This window comes from Lingula anatina, chromosome 1 (assembly GCF_051362555.1).
Source record: "Lingula anatina isolate TDL-2025a chromosome 1, LinAna3.0, whole genome shotgun sequence".
Classification (NCBI taxonomy): Eukaryota; Metazoa; Brachiopoda; class Lingulata; order Lingulida; family Lingulidae; genus Lingula; species Lingula anatina.
Genome location: NC_141767.1, coordinates 16,576,659 through 16,601,726, shown reverse-complemented (window position 1 = coordinate 16,601,726; position 25,068 = coordinate 16,576,659). Strand labels below are relative to the sequence as shown.

At 33.7% G+C, this 25,068-nt stretch overlaps 1 protein-coding gene across 9 annotated transcripts in view; it reads left to right on the top strand.

Annotated features, from left to right (window-relative positions):
* Positions 1 to 25,068, top strand: part of LOC106174122 (uncharacterized) — a 70,427-nt gene that overhangs the window by 27,188 nt on the left and 18,171 nt on the right. For all 9 annotated transcript variants that reach the window (XM_087005805.1, XM_013555527.2, XM_013555529.2 and 6 more), the window contains exons 10-12: positions 13,436 to 13,693; positions 14,934 to 15,000; positions 15,485 to 15,661. In XM_087005805.1, the coding sequence (XP_086861931.1) occupies positions 13,436 to 13,693; positions 14,934 to 15,000; positions 15,485 to 15,661 (502 nt within the window). The remainder of the gene's footprint in view (positions 1 to 13,435; positions 13,694 to 14,933; positions 15,001 to 15,484; positions 15,662 to 25,068) is intronic.

The following is a 25,068-nucleotide window of genomic DNA, read 5'->3' as shown; positions in this document are numbered from 1 at the left end:
ACTGTTATATATAGCCTTTTAGCTTGGGGCTATGTGTGGTACATGTATAGCCAACTAATTTCACAGTTTACTTGTTTAATCTATACATGATAACATTGTGATCTTTTTAGATTGTAGCTTGAACTGTGCTTCAGTAAAAATTCTAACCTTTTATACTTAGGCAGAAATAATATCACTGGAAATCAATAGATCAAAGAAGATTGTGGGAAGGATGCTTGGTCATTGATGCTTTTTGTGTCACTCTTTTTGCCTAATGATCATGAACGAGAACTGCAGGTGATTATTAGTTTATGTTGTCAGCACTTTACTTTTACGTCAGCAGTTGGATCGGTGGCAGATATCGCCAGGAACAAGAGAATCTCCCAGATCTCCAGCAGCTATTCCAAAGAGATGTTGCAATAATTTATTGCAACATCCAGATCCTCATTTATAGTAGGTCACTATAGGGGTATACACAAGAAAATCAACATTTTTTGGCTGGCTGTTAATTTTGTTCTTCACACCCACACAAATGAACTTAGGTAACCATTTTTTTTTCTTCAGCTCATGTAACATTCTCTATAATCTGGACAGTTGTCATCAGAACTTGCATTCAGAAGGCTGTTCTTTTTTTTTTTTTTTTTTTTTTTTACGGGTAAGATAAGCACAGCAATACAAAGTGGTTTAGTGTATGAATTTAAGTCATTTCTATGGCCTGGGTTGTCCAAAAATCATAAAACTCAGAGTGCTATGGTTTTGGTTAATGTTAGAACTCAGAACTCTTATGTAGGACTTGAAGCTGCCTAAGGGTTATACATAAATAAGATTAATTGTTGAGAGTGCACACATATGTTGTTTGGTCTGTCAGCTAATGTATTTTTATAAGGTGCTTCATGTCTGGGATGGAACTGATGATGGTACAGTCTACATGTACTGAACTTCAAAATAGAAACAAGAGTAGTTTCTAATTTGATTTAGATGGTTAATAGGATAATTGATTTGCAATGATCAAACATGATATTTTAGTAGGGAAAAGTGGGTTGAATGATGATTAAGACAGTTTTAGTTACCTGTAAATGTGAAGGGAAGACTTGGTAAAACGTCCATATGTTTTTTAGCTTATGTACAACTTTGCCTCTTATTATAATCTTGTACACTATAGCTCAACTCAAGAAAGCATGGAACATTGATGTCTTTCATCCTTTCAATTATTTTATGGCATGCTAGCATCATGCATGAACAAATGGTCTTTTGCAAAAAAAGGGGCAATTTTGTTAAGAAGGAAGCAATGTATAGGTGGACTAATATTGAATTAATTTGGTCAGGTGTTAACCAAAGCTTAAATGATGTCTAGGTTAACATACAAACTCGCAGTATCTAAATGGATCTGACCTTCAGTGTTGACCTTCAGTGTTTTTGTTAGCCACATGTATAAAGTTGTATCAAGTTTGAACAATATTGTGCATGAAGATAAAGACCATGCATATAAAATAATGTTTTTACTCGGATGTTTTTCAGTCTAAGGCCCTCTTTACATTGAGTGGTACTTTAGTCATATAGCTGCAAACTTTGAAAAGTCGTAACATGTGCAGAGTAAAAACATTAAAGGGGTTTACTGACACTTTCACTAGTTTATTTCCAGTGAACATACTGTTTGGGCAGAAGTTCTACCTGGTGCATTCTCTTTTAGTGTTGAAAAAATTAAATGTCCACCAAAAATTGTCCATTTTTAATTGAATGTTCATGTTTGGAACAATTGCCCCATATAGTGACTGATGGGCCCTGAACAATAAGCCTGCAGTTTGCGTTCCACCACAGACTCAATGCCACTATTGCATGTACACTCACAGCATTCCTATGTTAATTGAAACGAGATAGAATTAAAATAAACAATTTAAAGACCCTTTCCACATTGTGTGTTACATGTGTCAGTATTGAAATGATGTGTGTAAGAGTTCCTGTTCTCAACAGCCAATTCACTGGATAGATTTCAATTGTTTCAAACAGTTTTAATCATATGTAACTGTTTAGATGGTTGCATGCATAATGTTGTGCCATTAATTACAGAGCCAGACAAAAAAGTCAAAAGTATCCAGGTTTACCATCTCACAGGAATTAATTCTACAGATGCTTGGTCTTTAGTGTGTGCTTATCAAGAAGTATCACCTGTAAGCGTCTGTAGTGTATACTTGGGGGAAAAAGTATCATCTGTAAGGCTCAGAATGCTTTAAACTTCGTTGGTATGCAAGGTAAATAGTTTACCACAATAACATTATATAAGAATATCACTTGCTATATGTTTCAGTATCAGGATATGTCAGTGCTCCACATTGCCTTGGTATATACTGCCTTGGTGGTGTCAGTGAACCCTGCATTCTCACAGCAGATCTTGGAGACCTCTTCAGTTTGTCTTGGTCTAAAGGATACTCTGCATGTGTATATGTGTTCAGTGTTATAGCTCTACATTGACATTTACCAAAAAATTTAACTCATGTAACTAATTGGTTTCTGTTTTTGAAAATTGAAAAGCTAGCATGATTTCCCATCTTCAGACAAATAATTTTAATTGTCAACCCAAACAAATTCCAAGGTACGTAAACAGTATCATTGATACCCTTAACTGTCAGCAGCATACAAACATAGGTTGAATAGCAGCCATGAAGGGGTTGATCCATAATGGGTCCAGTTGCCCAAGACATCATGCCAGTCCATTTGTGTCCCCGAGGGATGGATATTTCCATTTGGTAGCATTTGTGGCATGTTGTAAAGCAATGGCCACATTACCTTGGTAACATTGCAGACTACTGAGTTAACTTCGGAAATTGCCTAGGTAACATTGCAAATCGCACTGCAACTGATTGAAACATGAACCAAGAACTAACAAAGATCAAAAATGTATTCAAAGCAGTTAGGCATGTCAAATTATTGCCACTTAAGCTGATAAATACCAGCACCATATAGTTTCAAAAAGTATAACTTAAAGAGATACCTCAGGGTTTTGTTTTAATATCCCCCCCCCCCAAATGACATTTGAACAGATATTTTCTTCTTACTTTCTGTGCTAGATATAACCTGCAGTTGTTTTTGCTGTCTCTCATTACATTTGGTCCTTGAAACCATAACAGATTCTTTTGGAGATATTTTGTGAAGATTATTATTTTTGAAGTCATAAAAAGGCATTATGTCACATAGTGAATTATAATCTTTCTATTGATTTTTTTCAAAACATCTTGGGTTGTTTGTTTTGATGTTACTGACAGATCAAGAAAGGTTTCCAATGTCAAAGCTAAAATATTTGTCAGGATGAGGGAAGCTGTATTGAAATCACACTTAATAATTCATTCCCTGGGCAGATTAATTACAAGTGACAAGGAAGAAAAACAAAGATCAATTTTCTTTACCCAATTCTGTATCTTTTTCAGTTTATACAGTAGTTAAATGTGAATACAATGAATGTTGGAATTCTTATAAACATTCATTCAGTTATTTGCAATAAACTCACATTGCTATGTATACAGCATATGTTCATTTTATCTTTGTATCCATCTCAGATGTCCTACAGTAGTGCCACCTGTCTCAACAGTTAATGATCAAAGTTGAGACAGCTCTTGTGTGAACAGTTTTACAAGGTAGCTCAAAATTCCTGACAGAGGTTGCCCCTGATTGGTCAGAATTGCATCACACAAGTTTTCACGTGGATGTACTATGCTTAAGACATTTTTTTCCAAAATGGTATAATTCTGTGTAGTTTTCTCTCAACATTTTAGGTAAAAATACTTGTGAAATATGTGGACTCGAAACTGGGTACAATCCAGGATGGTAATGGGGGATAAAAGGCATAACCATTTGTGAAAATATCAGATGAAAAATATTGCTTTTTACTTAGTTTGAATTTTTTGGTTAACTTTGTACATTTTTGGTTTGGAACTGTGTGCATATATTTTCCAACTTCTTTGGGTGCCCCTGCATCCTCTAGTACTTAGTCATTTTGCCATGGAGCAATTTTGCATGCATTCAACTCGTGGAAGATAAAGCCACAATTTTCTTGGCAGGATGTTATAACAAGATTACTGCATTCTACCAGCAATTTTGCCTCCAAGGTTTCCTGCAAAATTCTTTTCACTGTCACTTGCACAAATTAAGTTTGTAGATGGCAGGATTCTGGGATATAAGTAATCAAGTTTCAGAAATTCCATTTATATTTTTTTAACATTTGTAACCTTAGCTGGCATGATTTTGTCAACCAAAGTGAATCCGTACATTTTAAGTGCATATAGTTGTCAGGTCAACAGAATTATAGGCATTACAGTTGTTCAGGTTTCAGTCTATCAGATCTGACCTTGAAAGTGGATACTGTGGGGTATAACTTTTCATTAGTAAAGATGTCACTAGAACTACAGTTGAAAGGGTTCTGTAATCATGACTCTGAAATGGTTTAGCAATTTCCAGAAACTTTTTGACATAAGCAGGCAGACTTATAAATTAGCCTGCATCAGAAATCAAATAGTGGTATGCGCTGATTGGCTGATGAAATTAAATGTACAGGTGTAGGTTTTCCTGAAGTGGCATTGGATTCAAGTGTGAAAGTTTTGTTGTCAGTTTTTTACTTGGTCCCTGTCGTACTTCTTATTTCAGTAGCCTAAATTAAATATGTAATTAAGAAAAAATAAAGAACAAGAATTAGTCTGTATTTATAGTACATTGTTCTAGACGTGAAACCTTTAAAAAAAACCCTTAAAACTGAGCCTTTTGCTCAAAAGTTTAACAAGCAGGTAGGATATAGGTAGATCCCCATGGCTACACACTGGAGCCTCTATATGTTTACCCAACATGCATTATATATTTTGTCAGTAAGTCTTTGAAGATTCTAAACTGTTTGCCTTTAAATCATAAATTGAACACATTTTCAAGGAGTTTTTGAACAAAATACATCAAATGTTGGAAGTCAACCATGTTCATTCTGTAAGCAATGTTTGGCCAGCAGGCAGGCTTTATTTATGTTTGAATCGGCAGTGTGGTTGATGTAGCTGGAGTCTTAGTAATTTTCCTTTTAAATGGAAATATGAAAAACCAGCAAAGAAAATGAAATACCCAAGTGATTGTCAGTTGTTTTCAAACTAGAAGTATAATTAATTGACCATTCAACAGCCATCTAATTTGACCAATGTGTTTTGTTCTTAGTTGAGGTTATATATGACCTTTACATTTGTCTGGCCTCATTCCACAGGAGAGATAGATGGTCTGTATATTGACACATGGAATCCAAATTCACAAAATTAAGTAGAATATCAGCAGTGAAAGCCAAAGATTTACCTTCAGATAATTTGCTTGTTCAGTTTTAAATCAATTTAAATAATTATTTTCAAAATGGCCGACAAAAGTTTTTCAGTTTCCCTTAATTCAATGTATTTAATTTAATGTTTCATGTTGATTGCAACTACAAGGGGTACCATCATTCTGGGCATATTTGATGTGGAAATCATAACTTGTAAACAGTAGTTATATTTGAATTGGAGCTTGGTGTGAACCTTTATCAGGCCCATACCTTTTTTGCCCGAAAAGAGTCCCCTTTAGGTAAAATTTAATCTAGGTACACAAAGATTTCATGGTAAATGGTCCACTTTTTCAGAAAAAGAACCCCCCCCCCCCCTTTTGAAATTGCTGGCTACAGACCTGCTTTATTGGAATAAACAGATAAACCTTTAGTTCAAGTTTATTTCTTGGTACAATTCATTGATTTAACCAATGGTGTCACAAATTCTACAATAGTTTTGGAATTGGAGGTAAAATATTTTAACAGTTAAGACATTTAAGCTGAGCTATTTATTGGAAACTGCTGCTTAAATAATATATATACAGTATATTTATCATGTAGCTTCTTGGATATGGACAGAAAATGTGAAAAAAAGTAATAAAAACTGTCCGTAATTGACTTTGGTCAACACTGAATTTCATGAGGTAAAAAAGATATATAATTTAACCTAACCATTTAGGATTGTTTTGCATGGATAATGCAAGCATATATGTAATACATAGCACTGACTTTATAAGTATACTAATGTATGTATTACATTGTAAAAGAATTATAATAATACATATATGCCATGCCAAGTGTTATCAATTGAGAGAAGGATATTGTTCTATATTCAATTTACATTATGTCAGGGAAATGGTTATTGGGAAAATTTGCTGTAGAAAGAATATTATGTTTAATGGCCAGTTGAAGTAAAATACAGCCCAAAGCCCACATGAGAATATGTATAAGTGCCTTTAAAATTGCTTAAAATGGCAGTGGAAAAAAAGTTAACTACAAAAGAGTGATAAGTTGTAGTAAAGCCTAGCTTAATACACCAATAGCACTCCCAAGTGAGGTGTCCATTTGCAGGCATCTTTCACAAGGCTGTTAATGATGCTGTCTGTGCTGCTTTTTTTACAATGACCCAATGGGATAATGGAGTCAAGCCGAACAGATTTCATAATTGATGTCTCTGTCAGCTTTTTCAAGGAAGTTTGAGAATCCCAGACACACGTAGTCAAGAAGATTGGATGTTCTGGGCTCAGAAGTCCTAGCAATTCTGAAAGAGAAGTTGCCATGGCGATTTCTTGTTCTGAAATAATCTTCTAAATTGTTGTTATAAAACAGTGAGGCATTTAAAAGTTACTTCAAATCTAAGCTAAAGAAGAATCTGCAGCTTTTCTGAGATTTCTGAAGTGCTGTTTTTTAAGGACTCATTCAAAATGACCCTCATGGATAGGATTGTAAGTATTTCTTAACTTTATTTACTACCAGGTTTATTTAATGCAAAGTTGCATGTCTCTTATATAAATAGATGCCCAAAGTAATTCTAAGAGGAATAGAAATATTGGCATTTGTTCAAGCAACAGACATGAAATTTTAAAAAATGATTTTCATTAGGGAAATGGCCAGGAACACTTATAAAGAATGTTTAGACACCCTCTCTTTAGGTTAGGTTTGACCAGAACTTTATCTTTAAGAAAAAGGTTCAAGATTGCAAATTTTTCCATAATTTTATTTGGTTTTCTTTAAACAGGCACAACATTTTGCTTTCAAAGAAACAGATATTGCATAAAGATTTAGCATGACTTTGTCTAGAAAAACATTCATTTGGATTCCAATAGTTTTCTGATTTACACATGAACCTTCAGCATTGGTATGTTTGCAAGATATCCTGACAGTCATAAATGTATAGCATGAGCATAAACGCATAGCGTTGGAAAGTGCACAAATACAGTTTTTTATCACGAAAGTTTTGGCTAGCTGCAATTTAAGCAGGTCTTGGCATAAAACCTCAACTTAAATGGTATAATTGGCACAAACAGTCAGTTTTTACTTCAAGTACTTTTGTTAAATAAATCCCTTTTTAAGCTGAGACAACCAAGAGGCAATAGGTTCTATTTTGAGAGGTTGACAGGGGTATTTATCATATGTATATTACTCTTCCTAAAATGATTCAGACAAAAGATTGACTGCAAAACTAATGCATTGACACCTGTCATTGAAATTGTTACACAAAAGTCAATTATTTGATATTTGTAAATTTTTACCCCTCAGTCAACTGAAATCTAGGTGGAAATAAGTTCATCTTTAGACATCCCAAGTAATGTTTCACCTGTTTGAGGCTCTGTGTCAGACTGCATAACATGCTGTTTTCATTTCAGAATATCAGTTTGTGTGGCATATAGTTCATGCTGCACATATATCTCACCTGCAAATTTAAGGTTGCCGGATTTGCTACAATTACATTTGGGCTTCCAGACCATTAATCATATTACTGAATCTTTTAGCTGTTGATTTTAAGGTCATATTTTGGCAGTGTATAAATATCATGGTGCAAATGCTCTTCATGAGAGAAAGATGTTGAGTCAAGCGCTAGTGCATGCGCAATGGGCTAGTTATTATAGGTTTCTTCAGGTGAACCAAGCAGGCAGTATTAGTATGATGAAAGTTTAGTATATATCTAATTCACATGCTTTTACACATAGCAGGATGTTACTCACAAGATGGTTCAGTTTTACATCATAAGGTGCATTCCCATAGATTTTAGATCGATCTATCCCCGTGGGGAGTCTCACTAGATTACTGTCAGATAATCCGGCTTAAATGTCCGTCCCGCCTACTACAAGCTGTAAGGGGGTAATTAACTTCCGTTCGCGGTCGGCTGACTGCAATTTAGCGTGAACCCCCAGGGAGTTAGGTCTATCTATATTCACTTCATTTTCACTTTTTTTAAATAAATATGTAGGTAAACATCGTTCTGTTTTGCTGTTTGCTTCCAAATTTGATTGCTGCGTGATTAAAAGTAGTAAGTGTAAGCAGTTACTGCACATACATGTACATGTATATAGAACTAATTTTATTATTATTAATATTGATTTTATGATTATTTTTGCAATTTAGGATAATAAATCACTTTCTGCTCAAGAGCTCATACCTACTTATTATGTTATTTTTTTAAAATCTGTTTTGAAAATTGCATTGCAGAAGGGTACGTAGATCTTGCAACCAAATAGCACTGACCAAACATTTACCGTATAATCCATATGACATGCAGGCCACTTAATGAATATTTCATGAATCATGATAGTATTTTCTTGGAAATTAATGGTTTATGGTTTCATTGCATAGACATACATAAAGAATCTTCGATGGCAAAGGTTTTACAAGTGGTTTTCATATAAATAAAGAAGCAGGAGGCACTTCTGGCCCCCCAAAAATTGGCAGTTTCCATGAGTTGTGGGAGCAAGTGTGTCGTACGTCAATTATGCAGTATTATTAGTAACAACAAATTGGATGTACAGGGGTGGAGGTTGTAACTGGGATTCTCACAGGTAGTTTACAGGCACAGTAATGCCTGTCGGCTCTGATAGACATCGGATAGAGGTAGTCAACAGCAGGAGAATTGGCTAGCCTCTAGGTAAGCGAAAAAGTTTTCTTTGTTTGGTTGTATCTTTTTGTATGCTTTGTTATATATATAGTAGGGAGGTGAAATTAGAGCCCCTTCAAGATTTTGCTGCCAAAATAACCTCTTGCCATTTTTTTGGTCCCATACAGTGTTATCATGGGGAGGGAGGAAGAGCATGGAGGCTCAGACCGGTATAAACACCATGTTGAGTGGCAAACATTAACCTGTGCTCTTGGTAATAGATCTGCTGGCCTGTCCTTATGAGGGGAAACAGCAGACCAGCATGTACAGCAATTTGAATGTGATTTTTTTTTTTTAATTTCTGAGAGATTGCCCTCATTTTCACTAAATGATATTTTACTGAGCTGTAGATTCTTTTGCAAATAGTGGACATGCATTATTACATTCCCTTTTCATCAGAATATTTATTTCCCTCATATAGGTATTCTAAAATCATACAAATTCTTAGTTTATAAAATCTTTTTTTCTAGCTTCCTCTGGATAGTCTTGTCACTTTGAAGTGCTTTATATTAGGTTTAAATCGCTTTCACATTTGTTCCCAAAGGGAGCACATTTTTCAAATCTGATACATCAAATTATATGAACATTTGTATTTGGCATGTTGTCATAAGCATTAAGAGAGATTTTTCTTTAAATTGGATTTCTGTTATTGATAACCTGGATGATATAATTAAGTCCATGATTATTTTGACATTTGGAAAGTTTCTTCATAATGCTAACCACTGATAATGCATATGGCATAAGTACCAAGAGATACATGTTGTAAACCTCTTTTACCTAAAGGTTAATCCCAACTTACTAATTGTGCTGTCCAGATAATGTGGTTCATTAATTACCTATGTTAATATATTTTCCTGTGGTAGACAACTTTTCAGATCAGAGGCTGACTGACTGGTATTTCACCAGAAACTCTGTACATGTAGATGTGTGTGATGGGGGAGAGAGGGGGGCTGGGACTAAACAGAGTTAATTGCCAATTAACATCTTCATTATGGATGGGAACACATGTAAACCTCTTCCTGGTTTATGCCTTGACATCAGTGCATGGACTCACAGATTTCTTTTCTCTCAGTGGTGTAGTTAGGCAGAAAAAACTGTTAGTGAAGACAGTGACACTTTGAAATTTCAACTTTGCTGAACTAGCTTCAAAGCTAATGCCTAATTGGCAACATGTTCCAGTTGGCAAAGAAGGTGTTTGACCTGTTTAAAATTGGCTAGACAGACATAACCAATGTAAACAGTTTACTTCCATACAGGTAAAATGTTTGTTTCTAAAGAAAAATTAAGTATACAGTTTTGATTTCTAAGAGGAAAAATTTACATTTCAAGTGGCATGTGTTGAGCAGTTGCTAAGAATAAAGCAAATATGCCTCTTTCGTTTTGTTTGTGGCAAAAGAAAGAGTTTTTCCAGATTTTAACTAACATGTTTTTCATCCAATCAGGCACATGCATTGACCTGGAAGTGAAATTTCAGTGGTTGTTTGCTCCATTTGTTTTCAAACATTGAACAAAAACAACAAAATTGCCTCAAAAACAGAGTACATTTTGAAATTCAATCATTATTTTCGAGAACAACCAACGCTGTAGGAAATATTTTTGATGATTCTAAGCAAGGCAGATTTTGTACTAAGAATCGGAATATTATTGACCCGTTGAGAAATTTTGCTAGATTAAGTGGAAAAAGATATTTATCATATGGCTCCGAGTGTAGATCCATCGAGCATGCATACCTGTCCCCAGTGGCAAAGAAGAAGACCTGTAAGACGCAGGTACAGCTTTCACGATGTGGTCCTCAGTGCTGTAAGTATGATTTAACATGAACAGCGCATCAGTCATGTTAATGTGATTGATTGACCACATTATTGATAGGTTATTGGATCAGTCATGACAAAGGATAGCTTTCTGATTATACATGTTGTACGATTTACACTGTCTCAGATGAAATGGCAGATGTTTGAAACATTCACTTTCTGAGTATTTCTAGGGAATACTCCAAAGAGTAATTTAAATATTGAGTTCTGATGTCAGTGGTTATCAAGAAAAGGTATCATTAAACAGAACATTTAACAAAATTTCAGTAGAAATTTCATTGATATAAAGTACCTCAATGAAGTGAGTTCCAGGGTAAGTTTTTCTCCTCTTGTTTTGGTAGGCAGGTAGTAAAGGTAGCACTGGAATTGCTTGTAACCACATACCCTCTGGGCAGGTGAGAAGGTGAATAGTTTTGAGTCATATTGTTCCACAGAAATTTGATCTTCTTCACACCTGTGACTACCATATTGGAATGAAAAAAGTATCTGAGTAATGTAATGAGAAACAGGTCGTCGTCAACATGTGGACTGAGTTTAAGAAGATATTCAATCAGGTGAAAAACAGCCAGATAGATTAGCGATATCTGTGAACAGGTAAAATTACTTCTTAAGAGTCAGTCAATGATTTCACAGTGTTTCCTGTTTGTTAACTTGGTAAAATCGATTCATCCAAGTGAGTCATAATTTCAGGCAGTGTTCTTGAAGAAAAATAGAAAGATTGCAAAGTATTTTTGCACTAAGCACTGAAATAATGAGATATATATATATATTCAGTCAGTAGATATTCCATGACTTCCAGGTATGTTGAGAATTGAACTGAATAAACTTCCTGGATCTAGAGATTTGAGTTAATGTCAGATAGCCATTTACATCAGTGATAGAGTAGTTTGCTGGAGAGAAGTGGTCATTGTAGTGGTCACTGAAGTGGTCATTTGTAGTGGTCATTGAAGTGGTCAAATAGCAAGGATGATAGGACCAAGTCATCTTGAGGTACTGAGTATTGAGAAAAAAATGTGCTTTGATGACTGTTATCATTTGTATAAGTATCTTATGTGAGTATATCAAATGTCATGGTCATATGGAATATACCATTCTTACTTTGTGCAATTTATTTTCTATTGTAACAGTACAGGAAATTTCTTGTGTGATAATTTTTAGCTTCATGAGATAAAATTAGAATTTCTAGAAAACACTTTAAGCTCTATCACAGGAACCTCATTTATAAAACTAGTTGTGAGCCTATAATTTCCTGTAAGGATGAGGTATAATTTTCTGTGGTTATGTTCATTTCCCTACTTGTTGCCTTAGTTAATTTGCTCTTAAGATGATCCTGAATCGGCAAAGATAATTTGAACAGCAAGTTTATACAATAGTTTTTATAAAACCAATCATAGCTGGTTTGCCGGTTATAATTATATACATTGTCATTGAATGTACTTTCTTGAACTGATCTGTCACCTTCACCTACTTATTTTTAGATAATGTAAGGTTAAGTGAAGTCCTCAGTCATTTACTGCATGGGAAGACAAACGTCATATGTTGTTATGTAATGTAATGTGGTTATTTCCATTTGGAGATAGGTCTTGGGCCAAGAAAAAAATCATTTTCTTAGCATGGTTATTAATATCCATAGGGACTTCTCTCCATAGAATTTATACATTTTTGAAGATTTACTGGAGCATTAATGGTAGAATAAAGATGTGTACCAGTATGGTCTGTAGTCTGGGTTAATGAAAAGGAACTAGGCTAGGAACTAGGTCTGTAGCCTGGGCTAATGAAATGGAAAGGAAATGAACATACGTATTTACAGGCTATCCATAACTCTCAAGTAATGTGGAGTAGGAATAGGATACAGAAGTACAGGAACTGTGGGGGAAGCGTCAGAATTCATTTCTTTGGGTATTTTGAGAGAGCATCAGCAGGATACTAAAATAGCAAGGGGTTTTGTTGACCAGATACCTATACCTGTACCTGTAGAAAAATGCACCAGAAGGTGGTCAATGCATGCTATTATTTACTGCAGGAAAGCTGTTATATATGGTATTTACTCAATAGATTCAAACATGGATTAATATAATTTTCTACAAAACTTGTTTTGTTAGAAAAACCTTAATCTTTTTTTAAACTTTAAAATTCAAAAGTTGAGAAAATTTAGTTGGCTGCTTGTCAGAAAGAACATTTTTTTTGATCATCTGAAAGTGGTTAATCTTTTAAAAATATATCACAAAAAGGGGGCAAATGAAATTCAAAGTAACTGCTGTATAGGTTTTGATTCAGTGAAATTTGAATTACAACACCTTGTAGCAGTGAAGACACTGTTGAAAAAAAAATTAACTTTCAGTACTTTGTTTTGAGGTACCTGTACATGTGGTACAATTTCCCTTATTACTGTAGTGGAATATTCATTGATGTAATTTGTAAGCTCTGTTATGAAATATCATAAAAGCAGCTACAGTTTATGTGCAGTGCTGTAATATTGGCAGCTAACACATGTAGTACATGTGTATTATAATTTGGGGCAAAAGCATTCCATCAGTTTTCTAAGAATTTTTGCCAAACGAATTGTTTTTATGCACTTAAAACCACATTGCCTATCTATGTAGGGAGCAAAATGAGGATGTTGCTGGCATGCAGATGCATTAATTTCTTAATCTCTCACCACTAGGTCTAATACCGTGCCTTATATTCACCTGTTTTCAGATTGAACTGTTGTCACCCAAACAGAATGGAAACATGAGTAGCAAGGCCAAAGAAGAGAAAGAGGCAAGCAAGCCCTTGCACAGTGCTGGATCTATCAAAAGCATGTGGAAAAAGGCATTCAAGAACCTGAAGAGGAGTAGCAGCACCATTGAAAAAACACAGACAGCAGCTGAAAAAGATGTGGAAAAATCCACGGAAGACGAGCAGCCAGAGAAAGAGGCTGGAGAACCAGAAGTTGGGAGGTCCACAAGGCTTGGGGTGAGTTATGAAAAAAGTGAAATGTGAGCATTTGCAAACATGCACTGTAACCATTAGGATAAGAAAAAATTTTAGATGAGATCATCTTTACATTTTGTTGTGAATCACAATTATTGTTTAAGTCAATTTGTGCAGGTTACACGCTTTGTGTATATGCAAATTCTGGAAACATGGGCAGATGATAAAATAAAAGATACATAATAAAACAGGATCAGCTATCTAATTTATGTTTTTCCTTTTCATATGTTATGTACAACATCCTGCGTTTATGCCATACTATAAATTTGCACATCGTCTTTTGTATGACTATTTTCATCCCTGCCACATACATCAGATTCATGAAATTCACCTGATAGCTAGTGTACATAATGATATACCCAGATTTTCAGTAGGGCCCTTTTCACATGGAGGGGTATACTTAAGCAAAACAGTCTCTACAGGTATATTTTAAGAAACTGAAAACTAAATAGCCTGGCTATTACCTATGGGATTCACTCAAATAGAGCCTTGATGTGCTCTTGACATGTAATGGCCAGTTAATTAACTTAATTTGTCAGCAAAAGGCAGGAGGACCTAATAAGGCTTCGTTCACATGCAATGTCTATTTTCTAAATTCTATTTTCTATTCGCGCTATCTTATGATCACGGTCTGTGCACTGAATATCCCGCTGCGTAATTACTGGCAGCGCGAGCCAGTTACTTACAGTAACTTATAGTAACTGGCTCGCGCTGCCAGTAATTACGCCGCGGGATATTCAGTGCACAGACCGTGATCATAAGACATACCGAAAATAGAAAATAGAATTTAGAAAATAGACATTGCATGTGAACGAAGCCTAAGTGTCTATAATTATAGTTGGTGCCAGATGCATTTTTTTATGATATTATACAGTGACTAACTGTGTTGTCTTTTGCTTAATAGATATTGCTACTATTGATGATATAAAATCCTGAAGATAGGTATCATTATAATAGATATAATACATTAGATTTAATTATGTGAAAACAGATTAAAGTGTGCATGTATTTAACACATTCCATTGAGTGGACAGACAATAATATGAATATTTTGTTTCTTTGCAAACCTGCTGCTACTGAAAAAAAGGCATACTTCTGTGTTTTCACCAAATTTTGCAGCAATTTATATTTTTTGCAAACTCTTACTTGAGGCTGTCACAAACTAAATAGTTACCAAAATAAATTCACCTTAGTTAATTATGTGTATATGTTTTCCTTTTAGTCACTGAGGAGGAGCTTAATGAGAAAAAAGCCATCAAAGGAAGAGGAAGAGGAAGATGAGCAGCCAGGTAAGTCTGAAGAACCATGGATACATGGTATTGATTTCACTGGTTCTGGTGTTTCTGTATCCACTGGGTGGTATTAAAACCACCAGATGGCAGTGTAGCCATTGCAACCACAAGCTGGCATTACACCATTTTTTTTAATTACTGACAGTCAGAAGAAAAAAACAACTCTCATTCTTTTTATTTATCAATTTTAATTCAATCTTGATTATTCAAGCAGCCCTCTTGGTATTTGCAAGTAGTTTTAGAAGTTATGCCAATCATTTTCATTACTTAATGATATGTTTACTGTGGAGGTAACTCCCTATATTTATAAATACCATTTAATTTTGTTGCCTATAGGCATAATTTGAAAGAAAAATAGACTGTCTGATTCAGATTGTTGCACTTTTTTTTTTTTTTTTTTTTGCAACCTCACTTAACAAAATATTGGAATGACCAGTAAACTTCTGAAAACTGTAGAAATCTAATTACTTTTCATTGCCAGCAAACCACGAGATCGACCCTGTTTACAGTCTGTTGAAGTGTGCAGGCAATCTTCCCAAAAACAAGGGCCACATTTGTGGCGACAGCTCATGCATGATGCAGCACTCACCCTCTGGACAACACATTTACTCACGCAGCAACTCAGCCATGTCCACCGGCAGGACTAGTCCCTCATCAAGTAAGTTCTTTTGATTGTTTCAGAAATTGTTTTGAACTATCGAGGATACACAAAGTTTGATTTTTCTGTGTCCTTTTCATCATGTAGGGAATGTGCAAAGGCATCAAACAACTGAAGAATAAAATTTATTGAAAAATTCTGTTAAAAATGCTTTAATTATAAAAATTCAGTATCAGTGGATATTGCTTGTTTGAAGACAGGTTTACTGTTTATTGAAGAAAACAATGGAAATGACTTAATTTTGTTAGGGGCTATATTACACAGAAAGCTTGCTGCACATTTCCTATATTGTATCATATATCATCATTAGAATGAATGCATGTCTTAATCTTAATTTTTCAACAAAAGAACTGTTGAAGAATATAGGGCAATTGTTTTATGTTACATGTACTTTTAAAATGTAAAAGCTAACTTCAAAAAAAAAAAAATTAAAAGTACAGGGATATGTCATTTTATACTTTAAAACAGTCAACCCAATATGACTAATCAGATATGTTACTGTACAATCTTTTCAATTCATTACCAAATCAAAGTCAAGTTGTTTTATTGGATTAATATATTAGATTTGAAGTCTGGCTATTCAAAGTTTTTTGTCAGAAAATTTGTCAGTTTGTGAACATTCCTGATAAAAATATAATAGCGAACAGAAAGTTGTTCCACAGATCACGCACATGTCCATGTGCACATGCAATCACAAACACACACAGACACACACACGTATATACACATACACATACACAATCACACATACACACACACACACATGCACACACACACGTGTGCGCATGCACACACTTGTTGGAGTTGATACACTGTTGATTCAATGAGATATAATCACTCATTCCAAAAGGCATGGAATAGTCTGGTTAGTACACACCATTTGATTGGCTGCCACCCTTTGGCTGTACCCCAGATAGTTAACCAGCACAACGTCACTGTTACAAAGGTGCTCCTTAGTGCCACTTGGTTATTAATCAGTGTTATAGTTTTGGTCCTTAATATTGAGCTTGCTTGGAGAAGCCCTGTGAGCAAATCTTCCACCAGCCAGAAAGCATTAATATCAGAAGATTCACCAGTTTCTTGCCAATCCTGTTCTGGCGTTCTGACATTTATGTCTTTTAGGACAATCCACCCCCCCACCCCCAACCCACCACGTGTGTCAGCTTTTCAATATAACTGCTTTCTGAAACCAGCATTTGAGTGCTGCAGGATGCCAAAATCAAGTTTGATTATAGGATTTGAGATTTTTATTTTGTTGATACAATTTGGTTTTGTTTTGAGGGAGGCTGCTTATATTTTTGTTTGTTTTGATGATCATTATTTGTTGTGGCAGGTTTCAGGGTTATATGCTATATCTTTTACTTATTTCATAAGCAGAAAACAGTTTTGGCTTTTTGTGTGGGTTTTATACTGTGTATGGATATATAAATATTAAAATATATTATACATGATTTTTACAGTAATTAAGGAGAGTTGGATGTATCTGCTGCTATTGGTAGAAAGTAGTTGCTATAGATATTGTATAGTAATATGTGTTTGTCTTGTAACCCTCAGCAAAATGAAATAAAGGTGTTGATTAAGCAAAACTGAACTGTTTGTATGTTGTTATATAAAAGCCATACCTATTACTAACTGTTTCTTCCTGCTTACTTTGAACAAAGAATTAGATAGAACAATTATCTAATTCCTTGTTTTGAACAACCGGCATGTACAAGATACCCTTGTACATTAATTTTTAAGGGAGACTGCTTATCTCTTTATTTGTTCTTTATTTCTTTTGTTAGTTTCCCTGTACTTTATATACAAAGTTATTGAGACATATTTGTGACATTACATTTAATTGTAATTATTTTTCCTGAGAATCCAAACAGTCATTTTTCTTCACTCACATATAATACATATCTGATGTACTGTAATATTTATCTTCATTTTATTCCTAGAAGTGATGATTTTGCATCGCTAGATATGTATTCCCTCTAACTTGCTCTATGCCAAATGTACCATTGATGTTGTCATCTTGTTATTCACGTTTAATATTTTTTAATGTTAATAGATTATGTCAAATGTCTGGCAGTGATCCTGTCAGTTGAATTTCTTGGAAACTATTTTACTCAAATTGTGTTGAGTTTTAATATAGATATGTAGATACAAATGTGGTATGTTATATTGTAATGTTACTTTGAATACAATAGTCTTTTGTTTTGTGTTTGGTTGGGCTTTCCTGCTACAGTGTATGTACACAGCAATGAAGTAATCTTGGTCCTGATATGTAGAAGCTTTAAGGACCAAAAAGAGGAACAGATAAATGATAATTTTACTTCGTTTTTGGCTCATTCTTCTTCTTTAAATGCAAAGTTTAAAAGGGTTCGATACGTTATAATGCCTATATTTGGCAAAGAAGCCTTTTTTCCCGTTTCTTTATGTAAAATACTTATCTTAATATAAGCACAATAAAAATTAACACCTATCAGAACACAAACTCCCTTTTCTGGTGCTTTATTCACCCGTTGCACATGGTTGTTTAATTTTAATTGTCAATGTTGCTGCTTTGTACACTGTTATGAGAGTGTTCGGTACATGTAACTCGGTGTAACTCTGTAACTAAATAAGTAATTATCATGAAAATTGGCATGGTTGTTGACTAGGGTGTGATGTACAATCCAGTGCCAGTTTGGTTTGAAATATTTTCATTCAGGAGATAAGAGCCTGAATTACAATATTCCATTAAATAATGGTATTATTTTAAGTAAATTTCCTGGCATGATTGTTTAAATCATTGTTGTTATTGAATAGTTCTAAAAATGCTGTTGATAGATGTTCAGGTGAGGGAGATCTGTTTTTACCTGAAAAAATGCTGCTGTTACATCATCAGCTAAAATAACCAAATTCGTCTGGATGAAAATCATAATATGACAAGTGGATAAGAACAAAAGTCCTAACGTACCGAACCCTCTTAAGAGATTTTTTTAAAGAGATGACAACAAAGTTGTTGAGTACTTTGTATTAAAATTGTAAGTTGAGATAAATTAATATTTGTTTTCTTTTTTAAATGCAATTTTATTTGGATCTTTTTTTAGATCACAATACTGGATTCCACTGGTACTTGTCCAGTTATTTGTTCTTTGACTCTATGATCAGTTTATGTAAAAATTAAAGACTGTTGATAATTGTGGTATGATGTGTATACTGTGCTGTAGTGCTGTATTTAGAATAAACAGTCATTTAAAAGTTGAATCAGTTATGTATGATGGTGCATTAAACATGATTGACAAATATAATATTTTATTTGGCTTGGAAAATTTCTTTGTCTTATCTATTTATTTACTTATTTAACTTATTTACTTATTGTTTGTTTTATTATTTATATTAGTATGTATTCATTAGATGTATAGAAATACTGCTTGGGCTGTTGGGCATCTTGTAATGTGGCATTTGCAATTCATGTTATTTGTAAAATGTTCTTGCTGGTATAATTCTAAGACAAAAGAATACCTTTTAGACAGAAATTTTGATGGTTCTAATTTCCCTTTAATCTTAAACATTTGGTGTTTGAATTTAACATACCAAAAAAGTTTTTTTTTCGACCAGTGCTGTTACAAAAAATTTCACACATTTACTTAAAACCTTAAAGCTCTTGTTTTGTCTTTTTATTTCTCTTATTACTGTATATATATTTTTATTTCCTTTCTTTTGCCCATGCTTTAAGTTTATTTCGGTTTTGGTATTTGGTTTGGTTTGTTTCTTTCAGATGATTTGAAGAAGTTTTTATGTTCCCCTGATTGCACATGTCGCTGTCACGTCAACAACATCGCACGCTGTCATTGCATTAAATCAGACTATCACGAGGCTCTGTTTAAAATCAAGCACCGACGATATCCCACCTGGCCAACCAGTTCGCACGCTTATTGATTGAAACAACCAACCAGTCTCAATTGGCTTTAATTTGTAGACAGGGTAACATTTTACCTATGAGGCACATTTTGGGCATAGTTATTTTAAGTCCTATGTGTAATGCAGTGGACCAGAGTATCCGAATGCAGGGTGACAAGAAGTGAGAAGTAACTCGGTACCAACATTGGTGTTACGTCAAGACAACCTTAAGAACATGGTCAATAGACATAAAAGTTTTTTTTTTCATCTCTTGAATTTGAACAATTATATAACAAAAATTGAGAAACCCATTCAAGACAAAAACTTTAGGCTGGTTTGCTGCCAGTAATATGTCACTGACAGTTTTTTAACTGGTGTGAAATGGGTGTTGTAAATTGGTCGTAAACACAGTAGTATTAGTTAGAATTAGGTTTTTGTAGCAAATTACATGTACAAAAAAGCCAATTCTCCTTGTCTTATAGGCAGCTCTTCTTTTTATTTCATGTAAAAAATATAATATTTAGTGCATTAATTTTGCTTCTTTTATTGTGTAGCTGTGTGTGTGTGTTATGCCAACTTGATAACCAGGTGTGAGAGATTTGCAGCAGATTTCTTTCTAACACCCACACTTCTGCCTAACATTGTTTGCATGATACTTTAAGCTAGGCATTTACTTACTGAGATAAGGGCACAGTGTATGGTATAGGGTCCACAAATAATCTGTATTGGGCGAGGTGCCAGGCAAGTCTGAATAGAGATTTTTTATGGATTCTGCACCTTTTTGTGTACATTTTAGTAAGTAACTGCAAACCAAATTTATCATGTCACTGATTTAAATTTTTCGAAAATAAAAATATTTTGTGTTCTTCACTGACCCTTTATTATATATACAATAGTCCCAGTCTGTGAGGTTGGTTTTAATCATTGACAATATGTGATACTATATAAGGCAGAGTGCCATCTAGGTGATGTTAATTACCAGCTATAGGTGCATGGCAAGTATCATGCCATACACTGTAAGTAATTGAAATAAACTTCATAGGGATAAGGTATATATTTTTTCATATTCTGCATTCTCAATTAACCAATCATATCAGACAATTTTACTCAGTGACATGATAAACATGTTTATTCACAATCCTTCTGTTTGCTTGTTTGTCTGTTTGTTTAAATCAGCTAGATATAGACTTCTTTGGGGGGAGGGTTAATTATTTTTTTCTAATTCTACATTCAGTGCATATTTGGTAGTATTGAAAGATGCTGTGTTGGTATCTGCCGATAAGAGAGCATATATATGATCCATTTAAAAAAGAAAAAGATTTGTCTGTTTGTAATTTTATCTTTAAAAAAGAAAATGAGTCAACTGCAGTTTTTTCTTAATAAACATATATTTTGTTGCATTCTTATTACAATGATGCTTACCAATTATGCTTTCCATTTTTATACCATTCAAAAACCTTTTTAAAATTCAAGGAACAACAAAATCCTGTATTGTGATAGATAATTGTCCACAGTAAGGCTTTACTTTATTATTTCTGACCTAAAATTCTACATTTATGTATTTATTATCAATTTTTGAAATATATAAGAAAAGCTGAAACCTACATTTCCTAGGTAAAAAGAAATTAAATTTGATGGCTTAACAAAATCAGAGCAGCCTTTTTTTGTTTGGTTTCAGTAACAGCTGCATTGATTTTTTATAAACTTTTTATGAAAGACATTTCAAGTGAAATAGATTTGTCACATAGCAATATTTTTTATAATTACCAACCAAATTGGTATATCTTGTTGCTTTAATGATGAACAAGCAACAAAATAGGTGTTTTGCCAATGGCTTACTTCATTTATGCAAGTCAATATATATATTTATAATAAGCTGTTACATTTCATCCTTTTTCTGCCAAATACTTGCATGCTGCTTGCATAACTTTAGAACCTTCCCAGACTGAAATGCTTTTTCTCTCGCTTCGTATTTCTCATTTGTCCAACACAGCGTAGCTGTAATTGTGTTGACTTTAGACAGAAATGTGTAATGTTTATTGTAGAGATGTTGAAATAATTGCTGTATATATCAGTACATTCATTTTTCATCTAATTTGATATTCGTTTCATCTTTTGTGGCATTTTTATTGTAAATATCTATTTAATACTCAGAGATTTGTGGATGATTAGCATCTTTGACCTTTATCTCTATAAATTTTTGCTATTTTTATTTTCTCTAACTGTCCTTGACATATTACTAATAGTTGTGTTGTGAAAATTAACTGCTTACCCACCATATATAGAAATCTAAGGAGAATCCAAATTCCAGACAGTTTTAAGTTATTTTATGTAATAATCAGATTAGTTTTATCCATGCCTTATGTGTTGATTTGTGGGACCATAAGTATCATTCTAACGAAAAAAAAATTACCCTTTCTTTGTGTAGAATTTTGGTCCATAAATGAACCATATACATGTACCAACACACCAATCATTCTTTTAATTTGTATTTGACATTGTGTACAGATATACTTCAGAAGGAATTTATTTATTATTGTAGTGCCAATTGTCCAGTACAGAATAAAATCTTTTCCAATTTATGTTATCTGTATTTTACTAACTTTCGTCAAAAATCTTTTCTTTTCTATTACTTCACTTGCTAACCATATGGTAGAAAGTAATGACCAAAGCATGCTTAACCTATATTAAATTCCAAATTACTATATGCCAACAATAATCAATGCATCAGGAATAGCCATGTAGCTTATGTCTTCTGACTCTTCATGGTAAACTCCCCAAATAAAATCAATAAGAAGTTCACTACTTTCTTACCATGCTTAGCAGACTAAATGTTGTTTATTTACTTTCAACTGCTGTGAGTGGTAGTTTGTTGACTTTGCACTTTTACAGGTACTTCGGGTTCAGAAAAAAGATCTCGTACCTATAAACGCAGCTCCACTGACCATAAAGTGTATGAACACAATTGAACAAGGGTTGTATGTGTGAAGGGCATTTTGGGACATTTCTGCCAGATTTGAATACTTTGGAGAAATGTCATAGAAAGAGAGTTGATCAATTTTTCTGTCAAAGCTTTAGAGGGTATATACACTCTTTTGTACATTTTAATGCTTTTGGTTCAGTTTTTGATTTGTCTTATACCTGAAGGAAAGATCGATAAAATTATCAGTAATTTGGTAATGTGGCGAGACAGAAAGAAGAGGAGCTAACTCCAGATGGCACACCTAAATGAAGACTTGCTTCTTACTGGTCTATGTCGTAGCCAGACAGACAGTTGGCAAAACAAGAGGGAATCAGCTAAACTTTGTTTGCCAATTTCAGACAGAACTTTCAGCAGGGAACATTATTTAGAAGTGGGCAATATCTCCTGAATTTGATCAAAACAGGCCTATGTTAATTGCTAATTTTGCAGAATCGTGACCGTCTTTGATTTTGCTGTCATCACTTGGCTCATCATGCCAGCATGGCAGCAAAGTGCATAGCGGACAGCGTTTGTTGCGGGAGATAAAATGGGCTGCCTTGAAGAAAAAAACCCAGCTGCTGTTGAGGCAACTTCTTATGGTTGTGATTGGATATTTTCTTGTATGGCTGTTGCTGTATTCTTAGAGGGGGCTTCAGGTGCACTGCGTTCCTGGACTTGTAGAGGAGGCAGTTTCTTTTCACTGGTATTTACCAGTATTGTGTAATATGCCTTTAGTTACTTTTTTGTTTGCTTTTGTTTTTTGTATTTTTCCTTTTGAATTTATTGTACCATATATTTTAATTTTTTTTATAACAGATGGCTATCAAAGCTATAGTTGTTTGAAATTTAAGATTTATGTATCATTACAAAGTATGTGATAGAAAAATGTACTGGTGCTTTGTTTTGATGTACAGCCTGAGAATAGAGGCTAAATATTATATATAAGTACATTTTATAATACAGCAGTTGGTTCTAAAAATTGTTTGAAGTATAATATCTTTTTAATAGAAACTATATATTGCTGTCTTAGGAAACTTGCATGGTTAGATCAAGATTACCTGTGCAAACTTAAAAGTTTGTGGAAGGTTCCATAGCAGGTACATTTGCAGGTAGATTTCATCTAAATCACTAAAAATAAGACAACCTCAGACAGGTGTGTTTATTTTTATCCTATGAAATTGGCTCCTTTGGCATACTGCAGACCTCATGTGCTGAAAATGGAGGGTTTTATATTAAAACATCTTATCGAGCTTTTTCATAATGAATAATTTGAACCACAAATATCCTTTCCCATAATTCTTTCCACTTTTTGTCCCAGGTAACCAGGTAAACAAATACTGATCAGGGAACTAATAAAAAATGATGGTGTTTCTTCTTTTGCATACCAGCATAATTATGTGTGGTTAGCACATCACTGGGTAGTGCCGAATAAACAATATTATTGTGATTGATTGATTTTTCTTTTTTTTTTTTCATCAGTGACTTAAACACTGAAGTGACAATGTTAAGATTAAATATCTTTAATTATGAAGCCAAAAAAAAAAAAAAAACTTACTTGATTAAATTGGCCTTTCAGATTCAATACAATAAATGTTTCTAGTTTCTAATTGATTTACCTGTGGTCTTGTTGATGAATTTCAATTGACCTTCACCTACTGCACAAAATGTATCTTGCTTTTTGTTCCTAAATTTGTTGTGTTACACCAGAGAAGTTCATTCCAAAGCCCTGCACACTTGTACCTCCACTTTTTGTATATTGATTTCATTGTGTCATTGAATATTTGATATACTTCTTTGTGATACTTTTATTTGTTAAGATAAAATTTGAAAAAAATTGTTGCTTTTCCAGTATTTAGTGTGTTTTTTAATGGATTTAATAAAATCTATATACATAAGTACGATTAGTTAAAATGCTTTAGTCTTTAAGCTGCTTCATGGAGTGACCAGCTGATTATTTTAAGTTTCCTTAATAGTAACTTGTAGTTGACTTGTGATGAAAGACAGTATGAATATAATGAACTTAAGGGGTTTTGTATGGCTTGGAATATTTATTTTGTTTGCTTTAAACTGTGTTTGCAGAAGTATATTTTCTGTTTGCTATGAACTTTATTGTGAGAAATATTTGCAGTCATTTTGCCCTTTATAGAAAGTCAGTTTGATAGTAAGAAGCAGTGCCTCAACATTTTAGTGTTAGAAAACAAAAGCATGTTTTTCTTTTTAGTGCTATGGTCATAAGAAAGGGGGGAAAGAAACTAGGAGCTTCTTTAGTTCAAAAATGTGTTTCAGGGATAAATATTTGGATATAGCTAATAGCACATAGTTTAATAAGTTACTTATTTTTAGTTTGCTACAGTAGTCCAGTAAATTTATTTATTTATTTATTTATTTATTTATTTATTTATTTATGCATCTCATTTCCACGTGCCTGTATATCATAATATACTTAAATTTTGATTTAGTGAAAGAAACCATGAAGTATGATTAGAAAGTATTTTTAAACTGTTAAATACCCATGTTATAATTCATATCAAAATAAAAAATATCAGAAAGAAGACATTGTTTGATGCCATAATAT